The 26,110-nt window shown below is 54.9% G+C and overlaps 2 protein-coding genes across 36 annotated transcripts in view; one reads left to right on the forward strand and one right to left on the reverse strand.

The window, feature by feature from the left end:
* TICRR (TOPBP1 interacting checkpoint and replication regulator) overlaps positions 1-4,138 on the forward strand; it is a 54,347-nt gene extending 50,209 nt beyond the window's left edge. For both annotated transcript variants that reach the window (XM_005560473.4, XM_005560474.4), the window contains exons 20-22: positions 161-2,324; positions 2,474-2,599; positions 3,496-4,138. In XM_005560473.4, the coding sequence (XP_005560530.3) occupies positions 161-2,324; positions 2,474-2,599; positions 3,496-3,626 (2,421 nt within the window). In that variant the 3' untranslated portion in view covers positions 3,627-4,138. The remainder of the gene's footprint in view (positions 1-160; positions 2,325-2,473; positions 2,600-3,495) is intronic.
* Positions 4,139-4,479: 341 nt separating this feature from the next.
* On the reverse strand, positions 4,480-25,791 carry KIF7 (kinesin family member 7). 34 transcript variants are annotated; one of them, XR_012415376.1, is made up of 20 exons: positions 25,720-25,791; positions 23,246-23,597; positions 20,377-20,577; positions 19,611-20,004; positions 18,891-19,410; positions 18,240-18,356; positions 17,455-17,682; positions 16,508-16,641; positions 15,951-16,066; positions 15,629-15,778; positions 12,826-13,028; positions 10,271-10,468; positions 9,734-9,885; positions 9,413-9,589; positions 8,077-8,292; positions 7,501-7,578; positions 6,857-7,063; positions 5,949-6,147; positions 5,517-5,663; positions 4,480-5,298 (listed from the first exon to the last, which is right to left on the reverse strand). XR_012415376.1 is itself a non-coding variant. In XM_073996699.1 (19 exons), exons 2-19 carry the CDS (start codon positions 23,571-23,573, stop codon positions 4,931-4,933), a joined length of 3,903 nt encoding a protein of 1,300 aa, XP_073852800.1. In that variant the 5' UTR covers positions 23,574-23,597; positions 25,720-25,791; the 3' UTR covers positions 4,480-4,930. The 34 variants fall into 34 exon arrangements, 26 of the variants coding, with proteins under 26 accessions (XP_073852800.1, XP_073852796.1, XP_073852799.1 ...); XR_012415371.1 differs by having other exon boundaries at positions 9,734-9,859; positions 15,629-15,781; positions 16,508-16,644; XR_012415370.1 differs by having other exon boundaries at positions 9,338-9,589; positions 9,734-9,859; positions 15,629-15,781; positions 16,508-16,644.
* Between the last annotated feature and the right edge of the window lie 319 nt (positions 25,792-26,110).

Below are 26,110 nucleotides of genomic sequence, written 5' to 3' on the forward strand. Positions count from 1 at the left end.
TGTTTTGGAGAGGGAAGCGGGTCACTGTTTGAGATTTCCATCTTTAGACCATTCCTTTGGCTGACTATAAATCTCCCGTTTGGTCTTAGAGATTACTAAAACACTTCAGAGATCATGAGTTATAATATTCAAGGACTGAAATAAGCATTTCTCTTTTCAGACTCCCAAGAAGAGTCACCAGAAATCTCTGAGCTTTTCTAAAACTACACCAAGAAGGTTCTCTCATACACCACAAACTCCACTGCATACTCCAGAAAGGCTGCAGAAGTCCCCTGCAAAAATGACCCCTACAAAGCAGGCAACTTTTAAGGAGTACTTAAAAGACTCCTCCTCACCCGGCCATGACTCACTATTGGATTCAAAAATTACTCCTCAAAAACGATGCACCCAGGCAGGAGAAGGTACCTCTCTTGAAACGAAGACACCAAGAACAACTAAGAGGCAAGGTACTCAGCCGCCTGGGTTTTTGCCAAATTGTACTTGGCCACATTCAATGAGTTCCAGTCCAGAAAGCCCCTCCTGTCCAGCCCCACCAACTTCATCGACTGCCCAGCCCAGGAGAGAGTGTCTGACTCCCATCAGAGACCCTCTCAGAACACCTCCGAGAGCAGCAGCCTTCATGGGCACGCCTCAGAATCAAACACACCAACAGCCCCATGTCCTCAGAGCTGCTCAGGCAGAGGAACCAGCCCAGAAACTACAGGATAAAGCTATCAAAACCCCAAAAAGACTAGGGAATTCAACTGTGACTTCTTCCCCACCTGTTACGCTAAAGAAACTATTTACCTCTCCTTTATGTGATGTTTCCAAGAAGAGTCCATTTAGGAAATCTAAAATAGAGTCTCCTTCACCAGAAGAACTGGATTGGAAAGAGCCCCAGATGTCACCCAGTGTAACTGCATCTCTCTCCTGCCCCGTTCCCTCAACTCCCCCTAAACTCTCACAGAGAGCTACATTGGACACTGTCCCTCCTCCGCCTCCTTCTAAAGTTGGGAAACGGTGTAGAAAGACCTCTGATCCCAGAAGGAGCATCCTGGAGTGTCAGCCTGATGCCTCCGCTACTCCTGGGGTTGGCACAGCTGACAGTCCAGCTGCCCCCACAGACTCTAGAGATGACCAGAAGGGACTGAGCCTCTCTCAGTCTCCTCCTGAAAGACAGAGCTACCCAGGCCCTGGTCTCAGTAGTGACTGGCATGCATCCTCTCCTTTGCTCATTACAAGTGACACAGAGCATCTCACTCTCCTCAGTGAAGCCGAACACCGTGGCATTGGTAACTTGAAAAGTAATGTCTCATCAGTGGAAGAGGGTGAGGGGCTAAGGACAGCAGATGCTGAGGAGAAGTCTTCTCTGTCTCACCCTGGGATTCCCCCATCTCCTCCTTCCTGTGGGCCCGGCTCTCCTCTGATGCCTTCCTGTGACATGCACTGTACCACAGACGGGAGACAGTGCCAGGCTTCAGCACAACTAGACAACCTGTCGGCATCAGCTTGGCATTCCACAGACTCTGCCAGCCCACAGACCTATGAGGTTGAGCTGGAGATGCAAGCTTCTGGTCTTCCCAAACTTCGAATTAAAAAGATAGACCCCAGCTCTTCGTTAGAGGCTGAGCCCCTCAGCAAGGAGGAGAGCTCTCTGGGAGAGGAGAGCTTCCTCCCTGCCCTCAGCATGCCCAGGGCCAGCAGGTCCTTAAGCAAACCTGAACCCACCTATGTGTCACCCCCCTGCCCTCGCCTCTCCCACAGCACGCCTGGCAAAAGCGGGGGACAAACCTACATCTGCCAGGCCTGCACCCCCACCCACGGCCCTTCTAGTACCCCCTCTCCATTTCAGACAGATGGGGTTCCTTGGACACCATCCCCCAAGCACAGTGGGAAGACAACTCCAGACATAATTAAAGACTGGCCCAGGAGGAAGAGGGCAGTGGGCTGTGGCGCCGGCTCCTCTTCTGGGAGGGGTGAGGTCAGTGCAGACCTTCCTGGGAGCCTGTCACTGCTGGAGTCAGAGGACAAGGACCACAGCCTCGAACTCAGCATCCACAAGACGCCCATCTTGGAGGATTTCGAGCTCGAGGGAGTGTGCCAGCTCCCAGACCAGTCACCTCCCAGGAACGGCATGCCTAAGGCTGAGGAAGCCTCCTCCTGGGGACAGTTTGGGTTGAGTTCCAGGAAGAGAGTCCTGTTGGCCAAGGAAGAAGCTGACTGTGGAGCCAAAAGGATCTGTGACCTGAGAGAAGATTCAGAAGTTAATAAGAGTAAAGAGAGGTCTCCAAGTTGGAGTGCATGGCAGCTCCCCTCCACGGGAGACGATGAGGTGTTTGTTTCCGGTGAGTTTGTTTTTGAAACCCACTTACCTCATGGTTTCTTTTGGTCAGAGTGCTTGACAAGGAGGCACTTGGGAGTTGCTTCTTGGGAGGCCTGGTCTTCCGGGTTGGGGGTCTGGGGATGCTGCTCTTACCGTGTGGGTTCTCTTTAGGCTCCACCCCACCTCCCAGCTGTGCCGTACAGAGCTGCCTCTCTGCCAGTGCCCTTCAAGCTCTGACCCAGTCTCCACTGCTGTTCCAGGGGAAAACACCTTCTTCTCAGAGCAAAGACTCCAGAGGTAATATTTATTGAAAGTCTAGGACCCTTTCTTGTGGGAGACTCTCTGAATTCATCAGGGTTGCCAGGCAGCTTGATTCTAGAGGAGCTCTGGAGAGTGCAAAGTGTGGGATAGGTGACTTCGTGCCTACAGTGTCATGTGTGCCCTTTCCAGAGAAACTCCACATTAGAACTTGTGTGCATGTGAACAGAAGCCCCCTCAAAATCCTACTAAAATTCCTTGGTCCCCTTGAAGATGGTGATAGTTGTGGGCTTGCCGCAACATACTGCTCATCTGTAGTCTAAGAATCTGAACAGGAAGGTGTTCTGAGCAGCATGAGTGATAGGCCTGTTTAGAGCTAGTTCCCCACAGCGGGTTTATCCCCATGTTCTGTACATTCGGTGGGACACAGTACTGACTGTAGTTATAATCAGCCTTCAGACTCTAGGATTCCCCTTCCCCTTCCAAATCCTATTCCCAAAAGAACAGGATTTGGCCTGTTAACTGCCCTGGTTAGCAATGTTGCTTTCTGCTGCTAGAATCAAAGGGGGAGTGCAGGAGGAGGGGACCTTCGGTGGTTCAGTTCCCTCAAGACCATGGTATAAATCATGCAAAACAGCATAACCCCAGAGATCTGAGACCTAGAAAGAATGTACAGAATATTAACCTGAGGGAATTCAAACCACAGGTACTTTGCATTTTCAGAGCTGCTTCTTGCTGCCAGCACAGTGCATAGCTGTTAAAGGCAGGAGCCTTCTAAAAAGTGTAGGTACCATTTCTGCAGGACGAGCGAACCTCCAAGCAGTGCTGATTTTCTTAAAGTCTGTTTTTGTGTGTAACCCTCTGCAATTTAAGCCCATTTTTTTGATTCGGTCCTCAGTGACTCCTGCCTGCTAAGCCTTTCTACCTTCTTCTAGATGAGGATGTGGATGTGCTTCCCTCCACTGTAGAAGACTCTCCTTTCAGTCGCGCATTCTTCAGGAGGCGCCCCATCAGCAGAACTTACACACGGAAGAAGCTCATGGGAACCTGGCTGGAGGACTTATAGCCACAAACACTACTGAGCCAAAAGATGAAGGAGTCAGCCAGGACCCTATGGGTATAAAGAAGTTGGAGGCCTGGTCCCAAGCCTCTTTTGCCATGGTCAGTGTTCAGATTGCCATTAGAATGCCTTAGGGTTTTCTAATTCCCCTCATGGATCCAATCCATCTCCTGGCCCTGCCCCTTGTTGGGGAAGTTGCAGGAGGAGAGGTGGATGGCAATGTAGTTGGTGCTATAACTCAGGCAGCCTGGGAGTCAGGAAGCCAGACAAGGAATCTCATTCCAGCCCCACCCCAACCATGGCCTTGGCAAGTCAGGGGGCCACTCTGCCTCATTTATGCAAATGGAGAAAGGAGCCCTCCCTGGGGTCCCTTGAGCTGCTATAAGGCCGAGCTGCTGCAACACAGGCAGCGCTTTGTAAACTGTGAAGCCATATATGTGAAACTGAAGAGTGTATTGGGCAGCAGAAGCTGTTTTTTGCCTTCCCTGTGTAACAATAAAATCATCTCTAGTGACTGAGCACTCAGTACGTTTACGTTTAATGTTGGGCCTGAGGTTAACTGTGACCTTGGTCCAGCTCGAGTGGCTTCTGGAGCAGCCACATTTCAAGGACTGTCCAAGAGTCAGCCAGTTCATGGCACAGGCCTCGCCCATTTCCCACTCCTGGGGAGACCATCACCTGGCTCGCCATTTCCACCGAGAGTGCCCCACAGACCCGCTGGACCAGCCTGCTGCCGGGTCCTGGCCAGGGGTCTGGCTGACTCTGAACTCTGTCTCCAGAAAGCATTCAAGCCTATTGTGTTCCCAAATCTGATTCCTCCTATTGTCTTGTAAATCAAACTCTAAGTGAAAACTTCCCATTTCTCCCTTCAGAGATTTTATTAAATGTTTTTTTAAGATCCTAAAAATGTGCTGCGTCTCCCAGTTTCCCCTATATACATAAGACCATTTAAACCACAACCTGGTTGCCACCGACCCTTTCATGATGATTCTTGGCCAAACCACAGAACTACAAGCACATCCATTTACGCCTGAAACCAGAATTGTCCTGAGACTCGAGCAAGACACAAGGCAGGCGGCAATTGGGTACCACAGCTTTAAGGAAGTAAGTGGTGGGAATTTGCATATTTTTTATAATGAGGGTCCAGTTCTTTTGGGCCATGACCCAAATTTGTTGATCCCAACGAGTGTAGAGATGAGGGCCTGGATTTAGGGTGTGCAGTAAGGACTGTCCTTCACAGAAGCAAAACAGGCAGCTGCCCCTTTCAGCAGGATCAGGTCTCCCTCCAAGGCAGGGTCTGCCCCGAGGGCTTACAGGGGGTTTTTCCGGACATCAATCATCCCCGGGCTGGCTCGTCGCAGTTCCCGCCGGGGCTTGGACAAAGGCCCAAAGTTCCAGGGCAGGCCTGCCTCACCCACAGGAAGCACCCGCCCCACCAGGGGCTCAGCCGCCTCCCGCTGCCTCAGTTCCTCGGGGGATCCCTGCTCCTCGCCACACAGGCTCGAGCGTTTCCAGGTCAAGGGTAAGGGAGCGTGGACCAAGTCCCGCGTCTCCTCCCGGGTGCGGGGGGCCCCCTCAGTGAGGGGATACAGCCAGAGAAGCTCGGGTGCCGGGTGGAGCTCATCTTCATTTCCAGGAGCCTGTCTGCCCTCCGAGCACAGGCTCCTCTTCTCCCCACCTGTCATGGAGAATAACGTGTCCTCATCAGAAACAGAGGTGGCAGCACCTTCCCGAAGCCCTAGCTCCCAAGTGCCCCAGCACAATAAGCAACCTGTGAATTGAGCCAATAAAGGCCCAAGGGAGAGTGGTCTCTAAGCTTTCCCCAAAGAAAGGGGACAGGCCTGACTTCAGAGCGCGGTGGGGCAGGGCTCAGTGATGGCGACGAGGAGGAATTACCCCTGCTGTGGCCTACAGTGTTCACACCGCCGAGTTTCTGTTTCAGTTCCTGGTTTATCCACATGTAGCGGCCCAGATCCTTCTCCAGAGCTTGAATCCGGGCCTCATACTGCCTCCTGCTGTCTGCTAACCCTTCACTGAGGTGGTCTAGAGTGGAAGGGCCGAGGAGAGGGTGCTGAGGGCCTGCAGGTGGGTAGGCAGCCAGGGCTGTGGGGGCGGGGGCTGTGCGTGGGGTGGGGGCCTGGCCACCAGGGCTGTGGGGGTGGCTGTGAGCGGCAGGGGCCGGGGGAGACTGGGGGCGAGTGGAAGGGAAGGAGGGGGCGGGGGGGTGGGGGCGCAGGAGGACGGGGGCCAGTGGGAGAGGTGGGGATGGAGGGGGCGGAGTTGTGAGCCTTGGGCCGGGGCTGTGAGTGGTGGGCTGGGGCTGCTCACCTCGACTCTGCTGCAGGAGCAGCTGCATGTTCTGCTCGTGCTCCTTCTGCTGCAGGGTCAGCTGGCGGTCCATCTCCAGGCGCTGCCGCTCCAGGGCCACCTCCAGCCAGTACACCAGCCTCTGCTGCTCCTCCAGCTGCATCTCCAGTTCCGAGAAGGCAATCTGCTGCTGGTGCTGCTCCTCTCGGAGCGTCACCACCTGTTCCAAGACCCAGCCAGGCTCAGCCCCCACCATGACCCCTCTTCATCTGGCTAATCTTCAACCACAGACACAGTGTTGGCACACTTGCCACCACGGCACTAAGAAATCACCAAGGTCTTCCCTGCTGAACCAAGACTTAGCCTCAGACACCTTCTCAACAGTGCTCTAGTTATCTTCCAACGATCAGAGCTGGCTCTCACCTTATCTGCTGTCTCTTGCCACCAACCCTTTCCTAACCACACACCATGGAGCTGGCAGAGCCTCAAACTGTGGGATTTCATCTAGACCAACCTCAGCACTATGGACATCTGGGACCAGATAATTCTTGGTTGTGGGGGCCTGTCCTGTGTGTTACAGGATGTTTAGTAACATCCCTGGCCTCCACCCCCACCACTATGACAACCAAAAGTATCTCCAGCCATGGCCGAATGTCACCAAAGAGCAAAAACATCCCCTACTGAGAGCCACTATTGTGGCCATGGACTACCCTGAGGTGAGCCAATCAAAGCAGAAGTGGCAGGGTAGGAAACTGGGTGTTTCACAAATAAAATGGGCTTTAAAGTCAGGCGGCCCTGGAGATGAGTTGGTCCTGATTCTGTCCCCCGGTCTGGGAGGAAACGGGATATCCGCTGGAGCAGCTGCCATAGGGACACCTCCCCACCATGCTGCAGGAGGAGGAGGTGGGGGCCATAGGCTGGTGGCCCACCTTGTCAAAATACTTGCAGAGGAGGGCTCTGGTCTCTGAGGATGAGAGGTAGCTGAGCTTGGCCATGAGGTTCATCTCGCACTGGGACAGCAACGAGGCTGAGGCCCGAAGCACCCGCTGGCGGCATGTGATGGCCTCATTCTTATACTCAATGGCGGCATCCAGGGCCTCGATGGCCTCATCCAACTGGAACAGCGTCCGCTCCTCCTGCAGGGACAGGGGCATGCATGGAGGAACAGCACCCACTGCCTGAACGCTGAAGTCCTGGGCAGACACGCAACAGCCAACACGTAGCCACAACTGGGCCTTAAGGGTCCCCTCGTCCCAAGGGCAGAGTCAGCGCATCGAGAGAGGTGCCCCCTGCTCACTGTCACAGCCCCGACCCCAGGGTCAGCTGGGGCCACTGCTCAGAGGCAGCCTGCTCAACTGCAAGCCCCTGTGAATGATCTACATTCAGGAAGCTCGGAGCACCCTAACCAAACAAAAGGCATGGTTGGGACAGCCACGGAGGCACCACGGTGTCTGCTGGGTAAGCTTCTACAGATGGGGATACATTCTAAGAAATGCATCATTAGGTGTTTTCGACATCATGCAAACATCAGAATGTACTCACACAAACCTAGATGGTATAGCCCACCACACACCTAGGCCACAAGCCTGGAGAGCATGTGACTGTACTGAATACTGTAGGCAGTTGTTAACCGTGGTGAGTATTTGTGTATCTAAACATAGAAAATGCACAGTAAAAATGCAGTATTATAATTTTCTGGGAGCACCATTGTATTAGCTGTCTGTTCTTCACCAAAATGTCACACAGCACATGACTGTAGTCACATAGGCCTTCTCTCTGCTCAGGGAACACAGATGTGTGGGCATGAGGTGCACTGAGTATGCTCCTGACACTCTATCCACACACAAAGCCAAGACGTGCGGGCAGGTACTCGAATGCAGCACAGGAGTCGGGGCTCCAGCCAGAAGGGAGCTGAGGGATCATCACAGCCTGGCCCCTGTGTTCCAGCCAATGAGGCCAAAGCAGGGGCAGAAGGGCCAGGCCAGCCCTCCCCAGCCCCCACCTCCACCTAACAGTGCAAACTTGGGTCCACTCACAGCAAGGCCCAGCACCCGCAGAGGGCTGGAGCAGGGGCTGAGGAGAGCAGACAGGCAGATGATAGAAGCCAGGGGCAGAGGCTGAGGGGCTGAGCCAGGGGGCCGCAGGGTACCTCGGGGGACAGCAGGCTCCCCTGCCTCAGCTTGCTGTCGATCTCCAGGCGCTGCTTGAGCAGCGAGTCCTTCTCCTGGCGCAGGCTGTCGATCTCCCTGCGGATCTGCTGCTGGCTCTGTGCGCTGCCCTGCCGCAGCTGCCCGTTCTTCTCGGACAGTTCCTTCTCCAGGTGCTCCAGCCGGCTGGACACTCGCACGATATCCTCATTGAGGGCCTGGAGGCAGAATCACCAGGGATTAGAGAAGGAACAGGCACTGTCCTCACAGGGTGACAGAAAGGGCCGGATGCTGAGGAGGAGCTGGGTCCTTCCCTCAAGAAACCAACACTCCAAATGTTCTGCTCAGCAGGGAGACCAGACTTAGTTCACAGAAGCTCCAGGAGGTGGGGCTAAAGGGACCAGAGCATTCGCAGAGTGGCACTCAGAGATGGCGAGAGGAGGATAAGGACCAGAGGGACGTGGCCCTCCTGGCAAGAAGGGGCAATGGGTAAGCGTGGGAGGAATGACCTGTCACTGAGATGACCGGACTGGACAGTGATAGGAATTGGCCAAGCCCCAAAGGCTTTTCTGGGAGCCAGATGCAGGAGGAAGTGAGGGCTCTCCTGGCCGAGGGAAGTTATGGATCATCCAGTAGCACCCTGGATCCTCCTGGACATCAGAGAGATGCGTGCTGGCAGGAGCAAGGCTCCTGGCCTCTGCAGGCCTGGGACATCGGGCGTCTGGCCCAGGCCCCTGTACTGGAACGGGCCCTGCATCAGTGACTGCCATCCCCCTGCAGCCGTCATGGTAACGTTATGATCCCATCTGACAGAAGAGGATGCTGCGGCTCAGAAGCTGACCTTCCTATTCTAGATGGAGTAATGATGCCAGGCGAAGAAGTCTCTTTCTACTTGGTTATACCACCTTCCATACCTGTACCTCCTCATTCTTCCTGCACAGGCCCTGAGTAGGGGGTTAATGAGTGAAATGAACTGGAGGAGGGACACTTAAAAGAGGTTCTTCTACGCATACATCTGTAACCGTGTCATAAATATCCTGAAGCCCTACGGCTCATGGGGAGGCACAGGACAGAACCCAGCAGGACAGAGCTTCCTCTGTCTGGAACTTACCTGGCAGAGATACCACCTAGAAGAACCTCGCCTGTCTAGACCTCGCCTGGCAGGACTTCACCTGGCAGGACTTCACCTGGCAGGTTTATCACTTGGAGGGACCTCACTTTGCTAGACCTCACCTGGCAGAAACTTACTTGGCAGGAACTCACCTGGCAAGATCTGTCCTGGCTGGACCTCACTTCACTGGACCTCACCTGGCAGGATCTCTCCTGGCAGGGCCTCACCTGGCTGGACCTCAGGCGCTTGCTTTCCAGCCCTGTCTTCTCCTGCATCAGGGCCTCCTTCTTGGCCAGGATGGCCTCTCGCTTGTGGAGCTCCTCCCCAAGCTCCTCCAGTGCCCGCCGCTGCTGTAGCACCTTCTCCATCTCCTGGTCCAGCCATTTCTTCTGCTCCTCAATCTTCTAAGGAAAAGCAGCGAGGGAGGGAGGGAACTCAGGGCCCACCTCTGGCTTTGTCAGCCGCCACTCAAGGTTCACTGGGGAGAAAGGTTCACCCACCAGCCAGCCCCCAGGGGAGCCCTGGGTGCGGACGCAGCCTGGCCCCACCTGCTGCTGCTCCAGGCTGACCACAGAGCCGTTGCTGCCACTGCGCCTCTTCCTCTGAAACGCCGCGATCTCTTCCGTCTTAATCTTCAGGATCTTCTGCTGCTGCTCATGCTTCAGCTCCAGCTCCTGGGTGAGGAGCTCAGTGGGCAGGGCTGTTTATGGTGCCAGCATCTTACCAGAGCCTGCCACCGATCCCAAAGCCCCCAGGAGTGCCTGCCCACTCCCAAGACGGCCCTGTGAAGCATCCCCCAGACCCATCCCACACAAGTCTCCCTGGAGACTGGCAAATAGACGCAAACACTTAGAAATAAGCCCGTGCCAGTCACCTCATATACTTCATCTCACTGAAGTCTCACCCTGGCCTTGAGTTTCCTGTAACACTCCGCACTTTCAGATGAAAAAACAGACTCAGGCTAAGTGACCTGCTTTCTAAGGTCACGTAGCTGTGGGTGGCAAACTACCTGGGCTCCCCTGGCTGGGCCGCCAGCTCGGCCTACTGGCCTGGACAGAGGGTCCCCGCCCTGCCGTGAGCCTGACCTTGACGCGGTGCTGCCGCTTGCTCATCTCTGCCTCCAGGCGCCGCTTCTGCTCCGTCTCCTCGCGAAGCCGCCTCTGCAGTTGTCCCTGCTGCTGCCGCATGAGCTGCACGTTCCGCTCGAGCTCCTGCAGTCGCTTCTCACTCTGGGCCGACAGTGACACCAGCCGCTCCGTAGCCTGCTTCTTCTCCTTCAGCACCTGGGACCCACACAGTCTTCACTAGGCCATGCACGGGGCTACTGCGAGCCTGCCATAGTGCTTGTTGAGCTGGGCACTCAACAAGGGCAGGCAGGACCAAAGGACTCATAAATGGACAGAGGGACAGATAAAGGGCAAACGGATAGGTGGGTGATAGACCAATAATAACAACAAAGGCTGGGTGTGGTGGCTCATGTCTGTAATCCCAGCACTTTGGGAGGCTGAGGCAGGTGGATTACTTAAGGTCAGAAGTTTGAGACCAACCTGGCCAACATAGTGAAACCCTGTCTCTACTAAAAATACAAAAATTAGCTGGGCGTGGTGGTGGGAGCCTCTAATCCCAGCTACTCAGGAGGCTGAGACAGGAGAATCACTTTAACCTGGGAGGCAGAGGTTGCAGTGAGCTGAGATCATGCCACTGCACTCCAGCCTGGGCGACACAGCGAGACTCTGACTCAAAAAATAATAATAATAACAGAATACTAATAATGGTAAATACTATGACATTCACCATGCACCAGGCACCATACTAAGAGCTCTGTGTATATTAAATCCTAATGAGCCTACAAAAAGTGTAATTATGATTATCCCTATTTTACAGATTAGAAAACTGAGGCAGCGAGGTTAGGAAACTTGACCAAGGACACATAGCTAATAACTGGGATTCAAACCTGAGCAGTCAGGCTGCAGAGCCCACGCTCTCAACCACTCCATGATATTGTCTCTTGGACATTTGAACTGAGAAAATAAGGAATGAATGATGGGTGGGCACCTGCAAGGATGGACGGATGGAAGGATGGGAGAGACAGATGGCTAGGTGGGCGAGATCATATGAAGGTAAAAAAAATAGGATAGACCAGGCACAGTGGCTCATGCCTGTAATCCCAGAACTTTTGGGAGGCCAAGACAAGTGGATCACCTGAGGTCAGGAGTTCAAGACGAGCCTGGCCAACATGGTGAAACACTGTCTCTACTAAAAAAAAGAAAATACAAAAATTAGCCAGGTGTGGTGGCACCCGCCTGTAGTCTCAGCTACTCAGGAGTCTGAAGCACGAGGATCGCTTGAATCCAGGAGGCGGAGGTTGCAGTAAGCTGAGATTGCACCACTGTATTCCAGCCTGGGCAATAGAATGAGACTTGGTCTCAAAAAAAAAAAAAAAAAAAAAAAGGATGGAGACCATTATGGGCTGCATTGTGTTTCCCCAAAATTCCTATATGAAAGCCCTAACCCCCAGCACCTCAGAAAATGACTATGTTTGGAAAGAAGGTCTTCAGAGAGGCGATTAGTTTAAATGAGGACATTAGAGTGGGCCCTAATCCAATATGACCAGGGTCCTCATGAGAAGAGGAAGAGATACCAGGGCTGCAAGCAGGCAGGGGAAAGGCCATGTAAAGACACAGCCAGGAGGTGGCCGTCTGCACGCCAAGGAGTGAGGCCTCAGGGGAAACCAGACCTGTGGACACCTTGATCTCGGACTGACAGCCTCCAGAGCTGGGAGAAAGTAAACTTCTGTTGTCTAAATCCCCCTAGTCTATGGAAGTTTGCTATGGCAGCCGTAGCAAACTAAAACAGACAGAGAATGCATGAATTAATGAAAGGGGATGGAAAGGGTGGATATACCTGCAGATAAATGGACAGGTGGTCAATCCACTGATAAAAGGCTAAATCAGCTAGGCGCGGTGGCTCATACCTATAATCCCAGCACTTTGGGAGGCCCAGGTGGGCAGATCACCTGACATCAGGAGTTCAAGACCAGTCTGGCTAACATGGTGAAACGCCGTCTCTACTAAAAATACAACATCAGCTGGGCATGGTGGTGCATGCCTGTAATCCCAGCTACTCAGGAGGCTGAGACAGGAGAATCACTTGAACCCAGGAGGCGGAGGTTGCCGTGAGCCAGGATGGTGGCCCTGTATTCCAGCCTGGGCAACAGAGTGAGACTCTGTCTCAGAGAAAGACTAAACCGATGCATGGATTTGACGGACACATGGACCAACGGGTAGACAGACAAGGGAGTATGGGATGGAGGGGTAAGCGAATGGAGAGCTGGAAGGGGGACTGGGGGACAGAGAACTGCATGCTACAGGGTAGGTTTCTTTAGATGCCCACCTTTCACCCTCTCGTTGGTCTCCCAGGTAGTCTTCAGGCAGGACCTGCCCCCCTGCCTTTACTATGTGTAAAGCCGGGCAGACCTCCGGCTTCTACACGATACCAGACTCACCCTGGGGGGCCAGGGCTGGAGCACAAGGTTCCACAGTGAACTTGGACCTCAGAGCCCACATGTCCTGGTCCCAAGGATGGCAGCCTAGGAGGCAGGAGTCACCCCAGCAGCCCATCCTGAGGCCCTGAGACTGACCTGCACCTGGCTCTGGGCCGCAGCGACCCTCCTGCGGAACTCCTGAAGCCGAGACCGCTCGCCAGCATCCTGGGGCTCCTTGCCCTCGAGCTCCCGCAGCTGCCTCTGGCCTTCGCTCAGCTCAGCCCGCACCCGCTCTGCCTCCTGCTCCAGCTCCCGGATACGCTGGCTGTGCTGGCGGTTCAGGGCCTGAGCTGCCTTTCCTGGAAGAAAGCAGGACTGTGTCAGCACAGGCAGCCCTGCTCCACCAAGAGGGCAAGCTGTTTGTCCCCCTGGGAGGTTTCCCAGCCCTTGGACATCTGCGTGGGTTTCACCAAGCCTTTGTACCACCAGTACCACGGTTTACTTAATATTTTTCTTCAAATCAACTCTTATTTATTTATTGAGACAGAGTTTTGCTCTTTTTGCCCAGGCTGGAGTGCAATGGTGCAATCTCGGCTCACTGTAACCTCCACCTCCTGGATTCAAGTGATTCTGCTGCCTCAGTCTCCCAAGTAGGTGGGATTACAGGCACGTGCCACCACACCTGGCTAATTTTGTATTCTTAGTAGAGATGGGGTTTCACCATGTCGGCCAGGCTGGTCTCGAACTCCTGACTGCAGGTGATCCACCCGCCTTGGCCTCCCAAAGTCCTGGGATTACAGGCATGAGCCACCGCGCCCAGCCTCAACTCACCTTTTAAATGAGCCTCATCCACTGCAGCGACCCAAGGAAATTATAAATTAATTAGTTTTATTTTTACCAAATGCATTCTAAAATAAATATATAAGCTGAACCTGTATATAATTAAGCCTCTAGAACTAACTTTCATTTCCAGGAAATCTGGAGGACAAAAGAATGAGCTAAATTACAGCACAAAAAAAGCGAACAGACAAACCCCAAACGTGGGGTTTGGGACATTTCACAGGATGACTGAGAGAAGGGAGACGTCAGAGACCTCAGAAACAAATATAGTTGGCCCTCTGCATCTGTGGGTTCCACATCCATGGGTTCAACCAACCATGGTTGGAAATTATATTTTTCTAAATAAATGGCTGCATCTGTACTGACCAGGTATAGATTTTTCTTGTCATCATTCCCTAAACAATACAGTATAACAACTATTTACACAGCTTTTACATTGTATTAGGTATTATACAAAATCTAGAGATGATTTAAATCACTTCCTTTAAAGTGATTTAAAGGAAGATGTGGGTCAGTTACTGTAAATACTATACCATATTATTTACTAAACCCTTTTTGAGCATCCACAGATTTTGGCATTCACGGGGTCCTGAACCAGTCCCACATAGACACCAAGTGATGATGGTATGATGTGTATGTGGAACAAGTTTGGAGCCTGATTCAAGCAATCCAGCTATAAACAGACACTGCTGATAATGGAGAGAATGTGCTTATGCTCTGGTCATTAAGAGGACATTAGTGCCAGGCGTGGTGGCTCATGCCTGTAATCCCAGCACTTTGGGAGGCTGAGGTGGGCGGATCACAAGGTCAAGAGATCGAGACCATCCTGGCCAACATGATAAAACCCCATCTCTACTAAAAATACAAAAATTAGCTGGTTGTGTTGGCACACACCTGTAGTCCCAGCTACTCGGGAGGCTGAGGCAGGAGAATCACTTAAACTCAGGAGGCAGAGGTTGCAAGTGAGCCAAGACATGCCACTGCACTCCAGCTTGGTGACAGAGTGAGACTCCGTCTCAGAAAAAAAAAAAAAAGGGACATTAGTTTCATTAGGTGTGCTGATGTTATTACAGTTAGGTTAAAAAAAAAAGTTCATATTTTTAAAGCAGCACACTGGGAGGTATAGGGAAGAAAGGACATGAAGTCTGGCATGTCCTTCAAAATATTCAGCAAGGAAAAAGGGAGAGGTAAAACAAATGTGGAAAAATCTTGGTAACTACTAAGTCTGGAGGGTGGGTATATGGGACCCACAGTACTCGTCTCATGTCTGGTTGAAAATATTTATGATGAATTTGGTAACAAATTCATTAACTATTAAAATAAAAACGCTCAACTGGCCACCACCTAAAATTACCCCCTGTCCCCTCCTTCGCTCATATCACCAGTAATAGACACAACACAATTTGGAGACACTCAGTCCTCCATGACACTCACTGTGTGCTCCCCAGGACTGAGAGATACTTTGCCCAGCACAATGGCTGAAACATTGCAGCCACTTGATAAAGAAGAAGTGCTGGGTGTAGTGGCTCATGCCTGTAATCCCAGCACTTTGGGAGGTCAGGAGTTCAAGACCAGCCTGGCCAACATGGTAAAACCCCATCTCAACTAAAAATAAATAAAAAATAAAAAAATTAGCTGGGTGTGGCGGTGGGCGCCTGTAATCCCAGCTACTCAGGAGGCTGAGGCAGGAGAATCGCTTGAACCTGGGAGGCAGAGGTTGCAGTGAGCCGGGATCGCACCATTGCACTCCAGCCTGGGTGACCAGAGCGAAACTCTGTCTCAAAACAAGAAAAAAAAAAGAAAAAGAAAAAAAGAAGTACTGCTTACTAAGAGCTATTCTAAGCACTTCACCTGAATTAACTCCCTTTACCCTCACAACACCCCTATTCAATAGGTACAATGACTATCCCCATTGTAGAGATGAAAAAACTGAGGCATGGAGGGGTTATGCTACTTGTTCAGGGTCACACAGCTGGAAGAGGCTGGGCTGAGTATCAAACCTAGGCCATCCGGCCCCCGCTCCTAACCACCTCATTGTTGAAATCCCTCTAGAACAGTGCAGAAGTAACGATGAGAAGTCCCCCTCGGGTGGGAGGCCCACCTGAGGCCCACCCCTCACCTGTGCGGACCAGCTCGCCAATGAGCTCCTCCTTCATGCGGATGTTGATAGCCAGCTCCCGGATCTTCTGCTGGGCCTGGGCCAGCCGCCACTCTGAGGCCGTGGCAGAGGGGACCTGGCAGGCCTGAACCCGGGCCTTGCTCCCACCAACTGCTGCAACAGGCAGCCTGTCAAGGTCGCTGCCCCAACTGACAATGGGGGAGACAGAGGAGTGGAGGGCAGGGGCTGCCAGGGAGGGTGGGTGGACTGTCCCAAGGTGGCTGGCCCAGGACTGTGGAGGGGGAATGGGGAGGAGGCCCTCTGTGCACCCCACCCAGCTTACCTCTGGACCCTGGGATGGCTGCATCCAACTCTTCAAGGCAAAGCTCTGGGCCCTTCCTCTCTGGCAGACTCCCTGGGAGGGCCCCCGCCCTCTGGCTGCAGTTGCTGATCCCATTTCTGGAGGACAGAAGAAGAAGGCCGTGCTCCTCCCCAACCCCTGCCCCAGCCTAGCCACCCCCAGGCCTGGAGGGAGGAAGAGAGGCCACCAGGTCTTCCATCTCCCAGGGTCGATATAAACCCAGGATGTGAGTCTGGCAGAATCAGGAGTCTAGGGGCAGAGTTTTAGGAGGTACAGGGCAGCTGGGGGGCACAGAAGGCCATCCTGGAGGCTGAAGTCAGGAGGCCTGGGCACACCCTGTATCACACTCACTCCGGTGAGACCTTTCGGCTCAGAGCCCACTGCTCTCCCCCAAGGGCTGGCCAGGGCAACATGAGGGCACCCTAGGACCCAGAGGCTTTCCCACTGCTGTCAGGAGAGGAGATGGTGGGACCCCCAGCCTGCCTAGCCCTGGGCCCTGATCAGCCCCTTGTCAGGTGGGGGCAATGGGTCCCACTCACCTGCGTAGGTGTAAGGTCCGCCTGGGCAGCTCCTCCTCCTCCTCCTCTTCCTCCTCCGAAGCAGCTGAAGAGCCACTTCCCAGCCTGTTCACCTCAGTCAGCAACTCAACTCCAGCCTCCCTGCCATTTGTCACCTGCTAGGGGAGTAAGCCATTTCCCATTCCAAGTCATCGTCCCTGCCGTATACCCCGCCTTGCCTGCCCTCCTCACGTCTCTGCCTCCTCAAGCCCTGCCTTACCTTCATGATCCAGCCCAAATGACCCCTCTGGCAGCCTTTTGAATCTCAAGCTGGGGTGAGAGCTTCCTCCCTCCCCTCCCCTCCCGCCTGCTTTGGCGCCCATGATACCTGGTACTCCTCAGGTGACAATCTGCCCTTTCTACCTTGCATACAGGTCATCTGCACCCAAGTCCTATCTCACCAACAATTCCCTGCCAGAGTGATGGGGGAACACGAGACTTCTGCCAACCCCCAGCTTTGAGAGCTGAGATGATCCAGGCCTAAAAGCCCCAGAAGACCCAGAACTTTCAGGCAGAGCAGGAGTAACCTTTGTCCAAATAAGGTTCGCCACATGGAAAAGTGAACTTGCAAAGAGAGCCATCCAAAGACAGAGCAGGTGGTCTGAAAGGTGATGAGCTCTCTGTCTGCAGAAGTGTGCAAGGTTTCCACCTGGTGCCGGAAGCCAGAACCCCCTCTGTAACCCCTCCTCATTCCAAGTGATCTTCAGCTACCCCAGGGATGCCCGATGCCACTGGACCCTTCTGAGAGGCCCAGAGTCATTCAAATCTTGGCTCTTCCTCTGGGGACACCTGAAAGCAGCCTCTCGCATCTCACAGCCAGTCCCATGAAAACATGAGTGGGGGACACATGCCCCAGTGCCCCCTTCCCCTGCCCCGAGCTTGACCAGTCCAGCTGGGCCCACTGACACCCAGCCTCGCCCTCTTCTCACCTCTCCCCTCTGCTCAGAGCCAACTTCATCTCCAGGGAAGCACGCAGGGGGCACCATGCCCAGCACATGGTCGTGGGCACCCCCCAGGGGGGCTGTATGAGGTCGACGCACAAAGGACCTGGGAGGCAGGCCATTCAGGAGCCCCGGGCACCCCCAGCCAGGCCGCACTAGCTCTAACCGCAGCCGCAGTTCCACCATCTCCTCTTGCTGCTCACGCAGCCGGTCGCTCTGCAAGACATGGTCCAGGTGCCAAGGGGGCATGAATGCCCCAACAGGCAGGAGTGTAGGAAACTGAGGAAGAGGTCTGAGGCCACTCTACCATCTCTGGGCTAAAACTGAGGAGGGTCAAATACTCCTCTCCTTCCTTTCCTCCTCCCCCGACCCCAACAACTCCGTAGGAGTTCAGACTCAAACTCACCCCTCAGGTCCCATCACAATCGTATCCTGCCAGACCGCCACCTCCAACCGCCGCCACCAGAGGGCGCGAGGAGCAATGCTGACCTGGTTACGCCAGGCTCCAAGGTCCCCCGCTGCCGCCCCTGCAGTCCCCTCTTTCGTCCAAGCTCACACCACCCAGCAAAGCTGCCCTGCCTGGCGGTCCTGCACACCCACCTGCGCTGTTGTGATGCTCACCTCCACACTTTCGCTCATGTGCATCTCCTAACTCTACACCCCTACCCCGCAGTATCCCACCCTAACTCCCTCCCATCCTGAGAAACTCAGCTCTGCCTTCCCTCCACCCTCCTCTGGGGAGCCTTCCCTGCACTGTGAAGCGGGCGCCGCACCTGCAGTTTGTACTGCTCCATGGCGTCCTCCAGCGCAGCCAGAAAGTCTCGGTTCTCCTCCTCCAGCCGCGCCACCTGGTTCTGCAGGGTCCGCAGCTGCTGCGCCCCCTCATCCTCCTATAGGGCAAGGAGAGGGGCTTCAGAGGCGGGGGTTCACAGGGCGAGCTGGACACCCGGCCTCTTCTTGTCTAGCCCTGCTTCCAACCTACTCTTCCAAGCCCTGCCTGCAGTGGGAACTCCAGACCCACTGGTGGGGAGGGCACCCCAGACCCCAGCTGGCCTGGGTGCCCTCTGCAAGCCATTTGAGTCATCTCTTGTAATTATCCATCGTATTTGTATTAATAATATCACCACTATTATTAGGAACAATTTACTGCATCTACAGCATGCTAGCCACATGTGACACCCTCAGCCCTTACAACATCCCCACTAAGAGATGGAGTAAGTCCTACGGTTGTCCCTATTTTACAGCTGGAGACCTGAGGCACTGTAAAGTTAAGGAAGTGAACACGGTAATCAGCAGAAGTGACCGAATCCCTAATGTGCCCTGCCAACGGGCAGGAGGCAGGAGCACAGCTGCTGTCTGAAGACCCTCTTCCTTCCTCTCCACCACTCCCCCCTGCCCACAACCACAACCTGTCCCTTGGTCACCTTTCGCCCGCCGGCCCCCTGCGCCGCCTGGCCCTCGACGGAGGCGCTCTCGATGCCGCTGTCGGGCCCGGAGGCGGAGCTCAGGGCGCTGCGCTCACCCTCGACCACGCACAGCCAGTCGCGCACCTTGCGGGCGGTGGCGCCGGGCAGCCCGGGCTCGGCCTGCAGCTCACGCAGGAGGCTGTAGGCCGCGTCGGTGCAGGCTCGGTAGCGCGCGCACTCGGCGTCCAGGCGCATGGCGGCCCCAGCGGAGGCGGTGGCTGGGCCCGGGGCACGCCGGCCGCGGTGGATGATGCGGGTTTCGGAGCGGTGCCGTGGCGGCCCCCGCACGCCGCTCGCCACCTCTTCAGGTGGCCGCTCGGCCTCGGGCCGCCAGTTGACCGTGGCGCGGTTGCGGATGTTCTGGGCGCGGCTGGCGTAGTTGAGGGTGTTGAGGGTCTCGTCGAAGTCGGAGGAGGAAGGGCTGACGCAAGCGATCATCACCGTCTTGGCATTCCCACCCAGCGAGTCTTTGAGGATTCTGAGGGCGCGAGGGGGAGGCTCTCAGGGGCCCTGACACGCCAGGCCCAGGGCCCGCGGGCCAGACCCGGGACCGGCTGGCTCCTGGCACGGCTCCCCGTGGGAGGAGACCTGGGGAGTGTCTGGGCTTCCACCCCCAGTGGCGTGACACTCCCCGCCTCCCCGGCCCCCAAGCCACACAGGAGCCAGGGGGCAGCTCACCGGGTGATCTTGGAGTCCCGGTAGGGGATGTGGCTGCCCCGGCGCTGAGGGTCCCCCAGGGCGCTGATGACGTTGCCCAGCGCCAGGAGGCTGCTGTTGATCTGGATGCTCTCCTTGAGCCGCTCGCCGGTGCTGCCCGTCTTGAGCACCCTCTCTGAGCCCGCCAGGTCCACGAAGTGGAACTTGGAGACGAGCAGCTGGCCGTGGGCGGGGCGGGGCAGGCGGCTAGGGGCGCGCCCCCGCTGCTCCAGAGTCACAGTGAAGACCGTGTGTGAGCGGCTAGACAGGCGGTTGAGGTGCGTGGCTCCCGTGTGCCGCGCCGCGTTGCCCATCTCCAGGAGGCTCAGCACCTCGTCCAGGCCCTCCACGTCCACCTCCTTCACCCCGCACAGCACTGCGGGCACAGAAGGCCATGAGCCCCAGGGCAGGGGCCGCCAGACTGACCAGCCAGGAGGGCAGGCAGAGCAGAACTAGCCCCAAACTTGCCCTTCCTGACCCACCGCTCCCTCCCCAAGCCCACGGGGTACTGCCCTTCCTAGTTCGGGCTTGAGGGGCTCCGGCTTCCCACTGGCCCACCTCAGTGCCTCTCACTCTGGGTATAGAAGCAGTACTGAACTCATTGGAGACAGGAAGCTAAAGCAAAACCTCCCAGGGCTTGGGTTTTCCATGAGGAGTTGCCATTCCCAGACAGGTAAGCACCCCACTCCAAGCAGGTGAAGCCTCCCTAAACCCCTCTCCATCAGTGGAGGACCCCGGAGTTCCTCACCAACATTCCCATGCTCATCTTCCCGGAGCTGGATGTCACGGCTGGCAGTGCCCACCTCGAGCAGGTCCCGGAACTCCTCCTTGTACACTTCCAGATAGGACACATGCACCAGACAGTCAAGCAGGTCATTCTCATCGATGAGCTTGAAGGCCTCGGCCATGGCCCTCGGGACAATGCCCTGCTCATCCTCGAGGAGGGAGGCTGGGGAGACACCGCAGGGCCTCCTGCCACTTCAGCTGAACATGGCCCAAGTCCCCCAGGCCCGCAAGCTCATAGGCCCCTGCCAGAGCTGGAGGATGGTGCTCTAGGATGGAGAAGACAGTGGCCAAGGCCAGGATGGGACAGGTGGCCTGAGCTAGGCCATGCTCCAGTGTGGTCAGGCAGAAATATAAAATTTAAGAGTTGGAAGCAACCTCTCCTGATTCAATCAACCCCTTTCATGATGTAAGCATCCCCTTCACTGCATCCTCAACAGATTATCAAATAACCTTACCTTGATTACTCCTAATCCATGCCGTTATCTAAAGGGCCTCCTAAATTTATCCCAAGGAAAAATCAGAGGAAGTTCAGAACAGCACTCTTCCTCATGACTTCAAAAAATGCAAACATCCTAAGTGTCCATTTGAAGATCAAACAGGAGATCTGGCCAAATCAACTTTTTTTTTGAGACAGAGTTTTGCTCTTGTTGCCCAAGTTGGAGTGCAGTGGCGTGATCTCAGCTTACTGCAATCTCCACCTTCCGGTTTCAAGAGATTCTCCTGCCTTAGTCTCCTGAGTAGCTGGGATAACAGGCATCTGCCACCATGCCCAGCTAATTTTTGTATTTTTAGTAGAGACAGTGTTTCACCATGTTGGCCAGGCTGGTCTTGAACTCCTGACCTTGTGATCTGCTGGCCTCGGCCTCCCAAAGTGCTGGGATTACAGGCATGAGCCACCGTACCCAACCAACTATTTTATATTCACAATGGAATGCCAGGTAGCCCATTAAAAAGTTGGTTTTTGTTTTTTTTTTTTTTAAAGAAACAGGGTCTTGCTGTGTTGCCCAGGCTGGTCTCCCAACTCCTGTGCCCAAGCAATCCTCCCACCTCAGCCTCCCAAAGTGCTGGGATTACAAGTGTGAGCCTGTGTGCCTGGCCTAAAAATTTAGATTGAAGAATATTTAATGATACAGAGAAATGTTCATGATACATTATTTTTTTGTTGTTGTGTTTTTGAAATGGAGTCTCGCTCTGTCACCCAGGCTGGAATGCAGTGAAGCAAACTTGGCTCACTGCAAGTTCTATCTTCTGGGTTCAAGCAATTCTCCTGCCTCAGCCTCCTGAGTAGCTGGGATTACAGACCCCCACCACCATGCCTGGCCAGTTTTTTTGTTTTGTTTTGTTTTTGCGACGGAGTCTTGCTCTGTCACCAGGCTGGAGTGCAGTGGAGAGATCTCGGCTCACTGCAACCTCCGTCTCCCAGGTTCAAGTGATTCTCCTGCCTCAGCCTCCTGAGTAGCTGGGACTATAGGCATGCACCACCATGCCCAGCTAATTTTTTGTATTTTAGTAGAGATGGGGTTTCACCATGTTGGCCAGGATGGTCTCGATCTCCTGACCTCATGATCCACCCGCTTCAGCCTCCCAAAGTGCTAGGATTACAGGCATGAGCCACCGTGCCCTGCTCAGTTTTTGTATTTTTAGTAGAGACGGGGTTTTGCCATGTTGGCTAGGCTGGTCTCGAACTCCTGACCTCCGATGATCCACCCGCCTCCACCTCCCAAAGTGCTGGGATTACAGGTGCGAGCCACCATGCCTGGCCAATGATACACTGTTAAGAAAATCAAACAGGACACAAAAGAATGTGTATAATATAATCCCATTTTTGAAAAGTAAAATAATTTTCCCAGACAAACTGGAATGCTAACAGGGCAGGGGATTTCTGAAAGGCAATCATCAAGTACCTTTTATTTCGTGCATGTGTTTTGCTGTATTTTCCTAATTTTTTAACGACAAAGTATGTTTCTGTAACTGCTATGGTCTGAATTTGTTTATGCTCCCCAAAATTCTCATGCAGAAATCCTCACCCCCAATATGATGGAAGTGGGGCCTTTGGGAAGTGGGTGGGGAGAGCCCTCATAAATGGGATTAGTTCCCTTGTAAAAGAGAGCTGAGAGTGACCCCTTCCGTGTTCTACCATGTGAGTTTAGAGAAAGAAGGTGGCTGTCTGTGAGGAAGAAGGCCCTTCAATCTGCTGGTGCCTTCATCTTAAACTTTCCAGCCTCCAGAACTGTGAGGAATACATTTCTGTTGAGGAGCCACCCAGTCTATGGTATTCTGTTATAGTGAAGGGAGCAGAGCAAGGCAGTAACCTGAGAGAAAGCAGCTTGTGTTACTTAAAACGGGACACTTCCTTCAGTTGGCCCAAAGGATCTTTCTCGAAACTGCTCCAGAGCCTGGCTGAAGCACCTTGCAGCCCTGCTGTGCAGCATCCAAAGCATGCCTCTTCCAGGACACACGGCCCCCGTTCCCAACTGCTCCAGCTAGAACACAGATTCCTGACCTTCCCTAGCCAGCCTGACAACCTCCAGAGACATGCCACCTTCCTGTACCCTTCCTCTGCTGAGGTCCCCAGAGCCAGGCAGCATGGTGCCATCTCTATGGAGGTGAGAAGGCCACTCACCTCCAATGACTCTTCCTTCCTGCCCTGCCTACCCCACAGACATGGCTGGTCCCAGCCTGGGCCACAGATCTCTGTCTAGGAAATCAACTCTTCCTCCCCCAGCATCCCCACCTTTCACAGGGACAGGCAGCAAGAGGACAGGGGCAGAAATCCAGGAAGGAACTAAGGCTCCTTAAAGTGGGCAAAGGCCCCGAGCAGGGTCACTCACCCACACTGGCCTCCCCCATGGTGTACGTCTTCCCTGAGCCCGTCTGACCATAGGCAAAGACGGTGGCATTGAAGCCCTCGAAGAAGGCCTCAAGGAGGGGCTGAACACAGGCCTGGTACACGGCCTCCTGCCCGGCATCCTCAGCCAGCACCACGTGGAAGCCAAAGTGTCGGTCACGGCCCAGGGTGATGCGGCCAAGCCCTGGCTCCACCTGCAGGCAGCTCTGATGCCCGTGCAGCAGTTCCTTGGGCAGCAGTGGTCGAACTCGCAGGGCAACCCGCACTGGGGCCTCCTCAGGCCCTGGCAGCCTCTGGGCCTCCAGCCCCATGCTGAGGGAGGACTGCTCTGGGCCCTGTGGAGAGAGAAAGAAGCCCTGGCCATCAGCACTTGTACTCCAGGAGCTAGACTCACCCTGCAGGGGACTTGAGCCAGACCCTGCAGCTCCTGACCTTGGAGGGATTGGGGGGAGGGTGGTCAAAGTTCAGAACATCCCCGTGTCCAACCTGGTGCTCAAAAATTGCAAGGGTCATAACATATATAATCCCCCTAAGTAACACGTCATGGCTCCCAGCACTGGCGAAATGAGGCCCTAACTCCTGCACTCCAGTGTTTCAGCTGCATTCTTCCCTATGGCCCAATCTCCTAGAATAACGCACACACACAGCACCACACCACACCAGGGAACTCTTGTCCCTAACACCCACTGGGTTTACCACAATCTCTGTCTTTGTCAAGTCACCCACATCCCCTGCCCCACCTTCTTCAAAAAAGTCAACAGATCCTTCAAGACCAAGCTCTCACCACCAAATCCTGCCAAATCCATCTCCTAAATGTCTCGCAAGTTCACCTGCTCCTTCCCATTCTGTTGCCAAAGCCCTAGTCCTGGCCACTGACACTGTGCCAGGATGACTTTGAGCAGCCTTCCCCTGGTCTCAGTCTCCCTGTCCCCTCCCGTAGGGTAGCCAGGGACATCTTTCTTTTTCTTCTTGAGACAGGGTCTCTCTCTTTCACCCAGACTAGAGTACAGTGGCATGATCACTGCTTACTGCAGCCAAGACTTCCCAGGTTCAAGTGATCCTCCCACCTCAGCCTTCAAAGTAGCTGGGACCACAGACACGTACCTGGCTAATTATTATTATTATTATTATTATTATTATTATTATTATTATTATTTTGTAGAGACAGTCTAGCTATGTTGTCCAGGCTGGTCTTGAACACCTGGGCTCAAGGGATCCTCCCAAAGTGCGGTGATTACAGGCATCAGCCTCTGCACCTCAGGGGCATCTCTCAAAATGCAAATGCAATTCTTTCACTCCCTGCCTAACCTCAACTCTCCAAAAAAAGGCTCTCCACTGCCCTTGGGATTCAAAATATTAAGGAAAAAAAAAAAAAAAAAAAAAGACAAGGCTTAAATCAGGCCCTGCCTCCCTGGATTACTCACCTCCCACACCCCAGGCCTTTCCTTGCCGCCTCTCTCTGCCTGCAACGGCTAGGTGTTACCCAAGCCTCCTCATCCCTCCCAGCTAAGGCTGCAGGCACCTTCTTCCTCTTCTTCTTCAGGGAGCCACGGAAGCTCCCCTTCTCTGTGACCCCACCACGACACGCACACAACCCCCAGTGCTGTTCCACCCGCCCATGACCACTCTAGTGCAACTGCAGGTTACTACCCGCTTCTCTCCCCCACCTCCCAGACCAGGAGCTGGAAGGCGGGGACCCTCTGGGTCCACTTTGCACTTCATCACCAGCGCCCAGCACAAGGTCCCACGCTGCCCAATAAACAGTGATGGATAATCTTCATCCAAGGAACTTTCCCCGCCCTCCCTCCTCCTACAGCGTTCTTCACCCCCACCGCCACCCCGGCACTTCATTCTTTACCCTTTAACCTCTCTCTCAGCACAGTAACCTCTCATTAATTCAATCACCCGGCCCCTATTGGGCGCCCGATCCTGGGCACACAGCGGTGAACTCTGACTCGCAACACTGTGGGGGCCTTCGCGCACCCCTCCTCCGCGTGAGCATTCCGAGCCCGGTGCAGTCCCGGCTACCGCGCGCCCCTGCTCTCCGCACAGCGCTACCGCTCCGAGGGCGCTCTGACATCCCCGCAGGCGCAATCCGGAGCCAGGGTAGGGCAGCCGGGGCTGGAGGCGGCGGGGCGCGGGACGGAGCTCCCGGAAAGTTGGGAGAAGTGATTACAAATGGGGACCCGACTCACGCGGCCTCGGCGCTCGCCCCTCCTTGCAGGCCGGGGATGCGGGCGTCAGCCCCCAGATGTCGGGAAGAGGGCGCCGGCCAGTCCAAGGAAGAGCTTCCAGGAGGCTGGGGAGCAAGGGTGCTGGGCTCCTCATGCCGGCTTAGGTCTCCCAGGCGTGCCGGCTCCCAGGGCCACCAGGCCTAGGCCTGCGCGAGGAGGGAGCGCGCGCCTCCCTCCACCCACCCGGTCCTCGCCCCTAACCCGCTCTCCGGCCCACACTCACCTGCCTGGGTGCGAGCGCCGTCCCGGGCCAGGCAGTCAGGCTTCGATCCCCACTGCGGCGCGCTCCGATGCCGTCATCGGGACCCCCGCCCCCCAAACCAGCCCTCCGCTCACCCGCAACTCCGCCCGCCGGGGCTCTCGGGGGCGGAGGCGCGAGCCGGGTGGCGTCGCGGAGTCGGCCCGCAGACAGGGCGGGCGGGGCCCGTGCGGAGGGCCCAGGCCTGGAGAGTGTGAAGCATCCTCATGATGGCATCGACTTATTTTCTAGAATGTGTCTCCAAACTGAACTCCAGACCATCCTGCCCTCAGCCCCGAGTCACCTTCGTCCCCCGTCTCTGTTTTCCACTCCCAGTCCCAAACCACGCCCCCTGCACGCCACTCACAAAGCCAGC

Source organism: Macaca fascicularis, chromosome 7 (assembly GCF_037993035.2).
Source record: "Macaca fascicularis isolate 582-1 chromosome 7, T2T-MFA8v1.1".
In the NCBI taxonomy this organism is placed as follows: Eukaryota; Metazoa; Chordata; class Mammalia; order Primates; family Cercopithecidae; genus Macaca; species Macaca fascicularis.

Bases quoted from the DNA above. Each gene is read 5' to 3' on its own strand.
- KIF7 (XM_015453372.3), bottom strand. From the start codon at position 23,573: ATGGGGCTGGAGGCCCAGAGGCTGCCAGGGCCTGAGGAGGCCCCAGTG. The intron at 20,578-23,245 runs GTGAGTGACCCT...GTGTCTCCCCAG, and splicing joins CATGGGGGAGGCCAGTGTGG to CCTCCCTCCTCGAGGATGAG. The intron at 6,148-6,856 runs GTGGGCCACCAG...GTCTTGGAACAG, and splicing joins TCTGCAAGTATTTTGACAAG to GTGGTGACGCTCCGAGAGGA.